This window comes from Hyaena hyaena, unplaced genomic scaffold (genome assembly GCF_003009895.1).
Source record: "Hyaena hyaena isolate Hyena2069 unplaced genomic scaffold, ASM300989v1 scaffold_2331, whole genome shotgun sequence".
Taxonomy (NCBI): domain Eukaryota; kingdom Metazoa; phylum Chordata; class Mammalia; order Carnivora; family Hyaenidae; genus Hyaena; species Hyaena hyaena.
The window spans coordinates 41,761-52,068 of NW_024082968.1; the positions used below are offsets into that span (position 1 = coordinate 41,761).

General features: G+C 37.5%; 1 protein-coding gene across 1 annotated transcript; it reads right to left on the minus strand.

The window, feature by feature from the left end:
• Nucleotides 1-3,358: 3,358 nt before the first annotated feature.
• LOC120227440 (olfactory receptor 2M2-like) lies at nucleotides 3,359-4,315 on the minus strand. Its single transcript, XM_039225549.1, has one exon. The coding sequence runs from the start codon at nucleotides 4,313-4,315 to the stop codon at nucleotides 3,359-3,361; it is 957 nt and encodes a 318-aa protein (XP_039081480.1).
• Between the last annotated feature and the right edge of the window lie 5,993 nt (nucleotides 4,316-10,308).

Consider the following 10,308-nt stretch of genomic DNA (forward strand, 5'->3'; position numbering starts at 1 on the left):
CAAGGATATAAGAGATCTGTATAATGAAAACTATTGAAAACTTATGAAGGAAATTGAAGAAGACACAAAGAAATGAAAAAACATTCCATTCTCATGGATTGGAAGAATAAATATAGTTAAAATGTCATTACTACCCAAAGCAATCTACACATTCAATGCAATCTCAATCCAAAATGTACCAGCATTCTTCTCAAAACTAGAAGAAACTATCCTCAAATTTGTAATGAACCACAAAAGACCCCGAATAGGCAAAATAATACTGAAGAAGAAAACCAAAACGGGAGGCATCACCATCCCAGACTTTAGACTCTACTACAAAGCTGTCATCAAAAGACAGTATGGTATTGGCACAAAAACAGACACATAGACCAATGGAATAGAATTGAGAACTCAGAATTGGACCCAAAAGTATACAGCCAACTAATCTTTGACAAAGCCGGAAGAAGTATCCAATGGAAAAAAAGACAGCTTCTTTAACAGATGGTGTTGGGAGAACTGGACAGCAACATGCAGAAGAATGAAACTAGATCATTTTCTCACACCATACACAAAAACAAACTCAAAATGGATAAAGGACTCGAACGTGAGACAGGAAACATTCAAAACCCTAGAGGAGAAAGCAGGAAACAACCTCCTTGACCTCCACCGCAGCAACTTCTTACTTGACACATCCCCAAAGGCAAGGGGATCAAAAGCAAAAATGAACTATTGGGACCTCATCAAGATTAAAAGCTTCTGCACAGCAAAGGAAACAATCCATAAAATGAATAGGCAACCAACGGAATGGGAAAAGATAGTTGCAAATGACATATCAGATAAAGGGCTAGTATCCAAAATCTATAAGGAACTCACCAAACTCCACACCTGGAAAACAAACAATCCAGTGAAGAAATGGGGAGAAGATATGAACAGACACTTCTTCAAAGAGGACATCCACATGGCCAACAGACACATGAAACGATGCTCAGCATCCCTCCTCATCAGAGAAATACAAATCAAAACCACACTGAGATAACATCCCACGCTGGTGAGAGTGGCAAAAGTGAGCAAATTAGAGGACTCTAGATGCTGGCGAGCATGTGGAGAAATGGGCACCCTTCTACACTGTTGGTGGGGATGTAAACTGGTGCAGCCCCTCTGGAAACTGTGTGGAGGTTCCTCAGAAAATTAACAATAGAACTCCCCTATGACCCAGCAATAGCACTGCTAGGAATTTACCCAAGGGATACAGGAGTCCTGGTGCATAGGGGCACTGGACCCCAATGTTCATAGCAGCACTCTCCACAATAGCCAAAACATGGAAAGAGCCTAAGTGTCCATCAACTGGTGAATGGATCAGGAAGATGTGGTTTATCTGTACAATGGAATACTACATGGCAATGAGAAGGAATGAAATCTGGCCATGTGTAGCAACATGGATGGATATTGAGGGTGTTATTCTGGGTGAAATAAGTCAGGCAGAGTAGGACAGCTACCATGTTTGCACGTATAGGTGGATTAGGAGGAATTTAACGGAGGACTGTGGAGGAGAAGAAGTTGGGAAACCGGGGGAGAGGGAGGGAGGCAAACCATGAGAGACTCTTGAATGTTGAGAACAAACTGAGGAATGATGGGTATGGAGGAGAGGGGAAGGGGTGTGATGGACATGGAGGAGGGCACTTGTGGGGATGAGCACTGGGTGTTGTATGGAAACCAACATGACAATAAACTATTTAAAAAATAATTTAAAAATTACTTTTTCTGGTTTATACTTCTCCCCCATCCCACCCTGTCCTACATTTCAATTGGTACATACATTTCTTTGTTCCACAAATAATTTATATTAATAACTTACATGAAGAATAACCTAAAATTTGTTACTTATCCATTTTGTAGTTCAAAACATCTCTTTCATATAATGCTTGACATATTTCAGATTTAAAAGTAAATAATCTTTATTGTCCCTAGACATTCAAGGATGACTTACAGATGTAACTTCTAATTTCCTGAAATTTTTTAAGGCCAAGTACACTTCATATCCCTCACTTTCTTTTCTGGGTGTTAAATAACTGTGTCTAAATAATTCTGTGTTAATTTTTGTCACCCAACCAAGACCATTAAAATGTGGTGAATCTAGGGGTGCATGGGTGGCTCATTCAGTTAAAAATCATTAGAGTCTTGATCTTGGCTCAGGTCATGATCTCTCAGTTCGTCAGATCAAGTCCTCATCAGGCTCTGAGCTAATACTGTGGGGCCTGCTTGGGATTCTGTCTCTTCCCCTTCCCTGCTTGTGTGCTTCCTCTCTCTCTCTCTCAAAATAAATAAGTAAACCTAAAAAACTCTAAAGTGTGATAAATGTAAAAATATAAAAATAAAAGAAAAGAAAATGGGATGAATATACTAGTAAATTATTAAATCTTTTAGGTTCAATTGCAGTCCATTTGTATGCATACAGCCTGGTGTTAGAACAGGAATACTTCCACATTTATAGATTCAATACATCCACTCTATTTCTCCTTCTGATAAACTGTGAATATTTATTCCTTTGACATTACATGGCAGAAAGTCACTAGAAATGTAAAAAAATAATCAAATCCACCCTAGTAACATTATCCTGCAAATAACTGTCCATTTCCATCAAGTCCAATATAGTTATGTATTCCTAAAAACAAGGAGTTGGAACTATAAAAAGTCTTAATATTTATTATTTAGATAAGGGGAATAATTTCAAAAAATAATTGAAATTTTAATTAGAAGAAAAATCTTTAAAATAGAGTAATATAACTGACTTTTTGTTTAGGTTTATAGTCTATCCCCTTCATTTAAAAGATTAAAAATCAATAACTCAGTTTAGTTCTTATCTTCACTTAAGGATCTTTGGAAGATGTTACATCCATAGACATTTTGTGGTGGTTGACTTCCTTCAAGGACTGAAATTGATATACTTTCTCTTTGTAGCTGAATAAAACATCATTAATTTTGTTCTTTTTCTGAGTGAAATTTCATTATCATTACCATGGCTACCTCCATCCCCTTAAGTACCAGCATTCCAACTACACCATCATAACATTTATTACCATTAACACCGTCACCGTCAATCATCATCACCCCTGGAGTGCCTAACTCTCAGGGACTCATAATCTGAGAGTGCAGGCTGAACATTCTCATGAAGAAGTTAAGCATGTCTCAGTAGATTTTTATATATGTATGTATACATAATACATAGGTATAAATATACATATATAAACAAATATATATACATATATTTATATAAATATAAATATATATATAAAGAGAGACAGAGAGAGACCAGAACTGAAAACTGGACATCTAAAAAGGGCTGATTTAGACTGAAGTAGAAATAGATTGTGATTAATATTCATCTTATGTTTGTGGTATAATTTGAGGTTAGGCAGTGCCCCAACATCTTTTTCAGAGCATCTACCACCTCCTTATTCCTCAGACTGTATATGAGGGGGTTCATCATGGGGGTGAGGATGGCACCAAGCATAAAGAGAATCTGGTCCAGCTGGGGACTGTGATAAGAACTAGGCCTCATGTAGACCAGCATGGCTGGACCAAAGTAGAGGCTTACCACAGTTATATGGGAGGAACAGGTGGTCAGGGCTTTATTCTTGCCTTCTAAGGACTTCATACGGAGGACAGCAAGGAAGATGAGAGTATAAGAATATAGGATAAAGGACAAGGGAATGAGGAGCACCATAATGCTTGTCATCACTACAGCCTTCTCATAAGCAGAGATGTCCTCACAGGCCAATTTTAGGATGGCCATGACCTCACAAAGGAAATGGGAAATTTCTCTGGAACCACAGATGGAGAAATGCATAGCATATGCTGTGTGTGCGAGTGATGTAAGGGCACCCCCAATCCAGGATATGGTAGCCATCTGCAGACATACTTTCTGGCTCATGATCAGGGTATATCTCAGAGGGTTGCAAATGGCCACATATCGGTCAAAGGACATGAGGGTGATAAGGATACACTCAGCAATTCCTAGAGTCAGGAAGAAAAATATCTGAGTTCCGCAGGCCACCTGTGAGATGCTTTTCTTCCCTGAGAAGAAGTCGGTTGCCATCTTGGGAACTGTGCTAGAGATTAATGTCAGGTCCATGATAGCCAGTTGGCTGAGCAGAAAATACATGGGTGTGTGGAGGTGAGAATCCACCCAGATCAGGAGAATAAGGATGAAGTTGGTGGTGAGAGCCACAATGTATATCAGAAGGATGGCAAAGACAAGGACATTGACATGTTTTATACCAGGGAAGAGGCCCAAGAGGATAAATTCTGTATTTGAAGACTCATTTCTTTCATTCATGTTTCTGTCTTGTTAGAAGTGATCAGCCCTGAGAACAAGCAGATTTGGAGAAATCAAAAAGATTTATTGGATTTCGTTCCCCAAGCTCTTCCCTGTGAAAGAGGCTGTGATATTTCTGCAAATGATAGTATTTTAGCCAATTTCATAGCTAAGTAGGATATCTTGTGCCTCCACTTATCTTCTTTACTCACAGAACAGATTACCACCATCTGGGATAATGTCCAGATTACATCTAGTAATGGTAGCTCAGAATCAATACTACCACCTCTGTGCTCCCACCTCCCCATTCCCCTCACTCCTCTTATGCTCTCTCACTTACCCACTTGAATCTTTAAAAAGCATAAATATTTGTTCCATCCTCACTTAATCTTTCCATCCTCCTATGTCCCTCTCACTGTGCTAAAGGTTAACAAGATATAATTTTTTAAAGTTTATTTATTTATTTTGAGTGCATGGAGAAGGAGCAGAGGGAGAGAGAGAATCCAAGGAGGCTCCTTGCTGTCAGCACAGATCCTGATGCGGGGCTCGATCCCACAAACTGCAATCTGATCTGAAATCAATAGTCAGACACTTAACTTACTGAGCCATCCACGTGCCCCTAAAGTAAACTTTCTGATGCCAAAGGCTTTTAACCTTATTGAAGAAGATGTCTAGTGACAGGTGCATATGAAAAAATAAGACAGATGTTATAATGGAAGAATATAGAAGATACACTATACAATGGAGATGAAACATATGCTTCATTTTCAAAAGCTAGAGGAGTTGGATGATGAAAATCTGACTTCACATAGACTTAAAAATAAAAACTGATCCGTCAATATGTAGTCACTTAGAAAAGAAGAGTGTCTCAGAGAAAACTTACATGGCTTGTCCAAGTTCGTATAATTACTAAATGTTGAAGAAAAATGACCAAAACTCACATCCCAGCATTTTTTCCCAATTACAGTTCACCTTCAATTCCTTATTAAGCATATTCATAGTAGAGTTCTTATTAAATAAATAAAAACTTGTTTTGTGCTTTATCAGGGTGATAATAAATGTTGTAAAAAATAGTCTTCTAAATCTCAGTGGTTTAAGAGAATAGAATTGTATTTCTTGTTAGATGAAGTAAAAAAAGAGACTTTGGTGATAGGCAGATGGCTTTGTTTGAATGACATTTCAGATACCCAGGCTCCTGACATATTGTTACTCACCATCTTCAACACTGACTTCTAAGGTCATTATTCTCATCTGTATTAAGCAGGCAGCTAGCAGGATGTGGAAATGTTAATGAACCAAGCCTGAAAGTGCTGCATGAGCCTTCCCCTAATATTTGAGTCTAGTCACATAGCAATATGTGGAGGTTTGGAAGTAATTTTATCTCAGTGCACAAGGGAAAAAAGCAAATAGATTTGGTAAACAGATGCCGGTTCCTGTCACATCTAAATTTCTTTGCACAAAACCTATATGCTGGTTAACAGCAGAGATACTGTTTTGCCTTCCTTTACCACTTTACTTAAGTATATGGTGGTACTATTGTATTGTTGAATTGAACATACCTGCTACTAAGAAAAATAGTTCCTCATTCCATTTCCATAAATCTGAAATTTAGACATTACAAAATAGAAGTGATATTTCTTTGGAGACTATATTAGTTATCTAGTGCTGCAGTTATGTAATACTTATCTCAAGATACTATGACAAGGGGTGCCTGGGTGGCTAAGTCAGTTAAGCGTCTGATTTCGGCTCTGGTCATTATCTCACAGTATGTGAGTTCAAGCCTCACATCGGGCTCTGTGCTGATAGCTCAGAGCCTGGAGCCTGCTTAGGATACTGTCTCCCTCTCTTTCGGCCCCTCCTCACTTGCACGCGTGGGTGTGCACTTGCTCTCTCTCTCTGTCAAAAATAAACATTAAAAAAAAAAAGATAGTACGACAAATATGCATTACTTCACAGATCTTCCCATCAGGAATCTGAATGAAGGTTGGCTGGGTGACTCTGCCTAAATATTTCCAACAAGATTATAAGTGAAGTCCTGGTTGGTGCTACAGTATCATCTGAATTCCCAACTGCGGAGGATCTGCTTCCAAGCTCACTCAGGTGTTATCATCAGAGTTCAGTTCAGTCCTCCTAGACTGTTGAGTTGAATGTTTCAATTGCTTGCTGGCTGTTGGCTGGAGCTTCCCTCACTTCCTTGATTTTCCATGGAGTATCTCATAACATGGTACCCAGCCTCCTTCAAGAAAGAGTGGAGGAAGGAGAAAGAAGGAGAGAGGTGGAGAGTGAGAGCAAGAGGGGAGTCGCAGTCTTTTTGTATCCTAATATCAGCAGTAATAAGCAATAAGATTTAGCCCTTGCTCAAGGAGAGAATACAAGGTTGTGAATACTGGCTAGCAAGGATCACTGGGGCCAGACTGTTTTCTATCAGAAAGATTCTCCAAACTCATTGTATTTTTGTCAAAACTTTGAATTTTTGACTTAGAAAGTGCCTTAGAAAAATATACTTTACACCTATACAACTATCTCAAGTATTTTCAATCTCCCTATTATTTTAGTGATGAAGAAATTACAGTTTAGAACATTTAAATGGTTAGTCTCAGATCGTTAAGCTACTTAGGATAACAGAACTATATATCCAGGCCCACAATATTTTTTTATTTTCTTGACTACTTGCATATCTTTAAATTAATTTCTTGAATTGTTTTCAACTTATTCACATTAATTCTTTTACCTCTAGAACATTTAGGAAACATCCAAACATGTTGTAAATCACTGTAAAATTCACTCTAATGAATATGGTCTGTGAAGGAATGTTTAAAAAACCATTACTATAACCAATTTTAACATTTAAATTATTAACAATTCATAGCTTATATGTGGATTTTTTGTATCTAGACCATACCATTAATATGAATGTATTTCAATTTTATATATTTATGCATTTCATATATGAATAAAACCTTAAAATATCTACCCATTTCAATGATAGCCACATGCAGCCCTTAAGCCTTGAATGAAGATTTGTAAGTATATTTGTCATACTTTGGGGTATTTCCATGTCTTGACAGGTTGTTTGGATAACTATCCTACTTATAACTGTCAGGAAATAGAATGATTTTGTTGGGCATAAAATGGCATATGACCAGCAGAGCCAGATTAGAAGGGTCAGTAATGGAAGTTGCATTTCATGGTGGATTCTGCTACTTATTTTATTTTATTTTTATTTATTTATTTATTTTACAAATAGTTTATTGTCAAGTTGGTTTCCATATAAACCCAGTGCTCATCCCCATAAGTGCCCTCCGCCATGCCCATCTCCCCCTTCCCCCCCACACCCATCAGTCCTCAGTTTGTTCTCAGCATTCAAGAGTCTCTCATGGTCTGCTACTTATTTTAAACCTGAGTTAACGGTCTGCTCTGTAACTTTACCTTTTATGCATCATACCCCTTGTATTTCCACATGTGTAGATGTAGACCTTTCCTTTTCACAGCTCTCAGCCAAGAACAAAGTAGTAAACAGATTTATTACTCAAAGCAGAATGTGCTAACCTTTAAGATCTCTGGAGAGTTCATGTGACAGTGAATTTTTTGGATGATGATGTAACAGGGGACATTCATCCTGAGATCTGTCCCATTTCAAACACTGGCTTGTTGGTGAATTACATTCTTTTTATTCTAGAATGGCTTGGTGTACTCTTGCTCTAACACCCTGTCCCTTATTAAACTCTTCCTAGCAAAGGATATGGTTAATTCATGCTCTATGATCTAACAGACTGTCCTCTCTGAGGAGGCACTTGGCTTCACAAGAAATAAAGTCAAGAGTCAGACACAGATTTCTGAAGAAGTCATTATTGCCCTAAGGAACCAACTGAAAGAATCAGTGTAGAAATGTTCCTGGTACCCACATACACAGAGGGCAAAATCAGCATCTTTCCGTCCTGTCTTTCTCCACTCATTTATTGATTCTTTTCCCGCACATTTATTGACTTCAGTTCTATACTCCAACTACAGTCATATGTTTCATTTCCAAAAAGTATCTCAATATTCCTTTCCTCATTTAAAATTATAATCTTCCATCCACCACCCTTCTCTGTTTTTTTTTTTTTTCTTCGTTAGTCATCAACTTGATTACATCTTTTTCTATATTTCCCTAAGGGACTTCCCTTCAAATTCTTTTCATTCAGTGTCTCCCCTTTCACTGTAAAATCAAATCCTAATTTTCCTTGTAGTTGCCATAAAGAGAAAAAAATATATATCTAGAGAAAAATTTATCAGCGGCATAAAAGGACGAGCTTTGCTCTTTCCAAATTATTGACAAACAATAATGGATGGAAAAGTTTTTTCCTTTATACAACTTTACAATTCACATGCAGAAACCCACAATTCACAGCTACTTTCTGGGGAGTTTTATTTTTTATAAAGTATTCTAAGGTTTATCATTTCTGGGAAATGACTTTATCACTTTCAAGTTAATTCATCACCAGAAAAAGAAAGACATGGTTTACTTCTCTTCTCCGGTTTGAAGACAATCATTTTAATAGGCAACTGAGCATAAAACAGATACAACTTCTTAAACTTAATCAGAAACTTTGGATTTGTTAGGGTGCCTGGGTAGTCAATTGGTGAAGTGACTGCCTCTTTGTTTCGCCCCAGGTCATGATCTCGCAGTTCATGAGATCAAGCCCTTTGTTGGGCTCTGTGCTGACAGTGAGGATCCTGTTTGGGATTTTCTCTCCCTCTGTCTCTGCCCCTTTCCCCACTCGCATGCTCTCTCTCTCTCTCAAAATGAATAAGTAAACTTAAAAAAAAAAAAGAAATGTTAGGTTTTTCTGTGATTCTTTTTATCTTAGTCAAAAGAATAGGCTCTGACATCACTGAAATGAAACTGTTTCTGACATATGTTAAATACAATTAAAGTAAATCTTATGCCATAAAGGGGGCTATTTTCCCTTTTTTCCTCTTACCTTAGTTTCCTAGTTGAATCTATGAATACATTGACAACCTGCGCATTTCTTTTTTTTTTGTCCATTTTCTTGGGCTAATCCATTCAGGGGACAAAACTGACCTTTTTTCATTGTCATCTATATAGAAAAATCCAGATATTATAAAGCGGGATTTTTATGCTTAAGAAGTTTTCCCTGGTTTTAGTTTTTAAACAGCTAACGGGAACACTGCTTTCTGTGTAGGTTTCCTGCAATGACAAGAATGATCTGCCCTTTTTATGTTGCCTTTTCCCAAAGGGCTCACTGAGACCAGACTCTTAGCCCTCCATGGGTTCCTATAGTTCTTTCTGTTACCCGGACTGCCTGTTCTGGGCTCTACCCTAAATGAATTGTGTATAGAAACTGTTGTGGGTGTGTTATGGTTATGCCTTGAGACTGAAAGAGCAAATTTTATTTATTCTGGAATTTAGAGTTGACAAAAATGATTTCACTTACTTTATGCCACTTAATCCTCAAAAGCACAGTGTGAGGTGGAGACAACATTTGGACTGTGAAAATGGTGTTTTGAGATCACACAGTTAATAAGATTCAGGTTTGTGACCCACAATCTCTTCTCCAGATTCCAGGAGACGCAGACTTTCTAAGAACTCTTGGTGAAATTTTGCCATTTCCAAAATAACCAATAGCAAGTGAAAGCTCCTACCTGCCTTTCATCTACCTCTCCTAAGACCCAGGAGATAGCAAAAAGGGAAAAAATATTAGTTTTTTAAAAGACAGTTCATTTATTTTACCAGATTCATGTTGGAATGATTGTGTGTGCATGTGCATGCACATGTGTGAAAGTATAACCATTATCAAGGTTCATATAGTTTACATTGTAAATATTTTCAGTTAATAGCACATTCAGATATGTACTAGGTTAACACTAATACTCATAAAATAAACTCAAGGGATTAGCGATAACCCTGTAATCCTAGTGATGAGTTAACCACGCATTGTAAATTTTATCACATATAAAATTATTTTGCTGGCGTGAATAAAAACTTGACACACGTGGAATGTCTAAGGAAT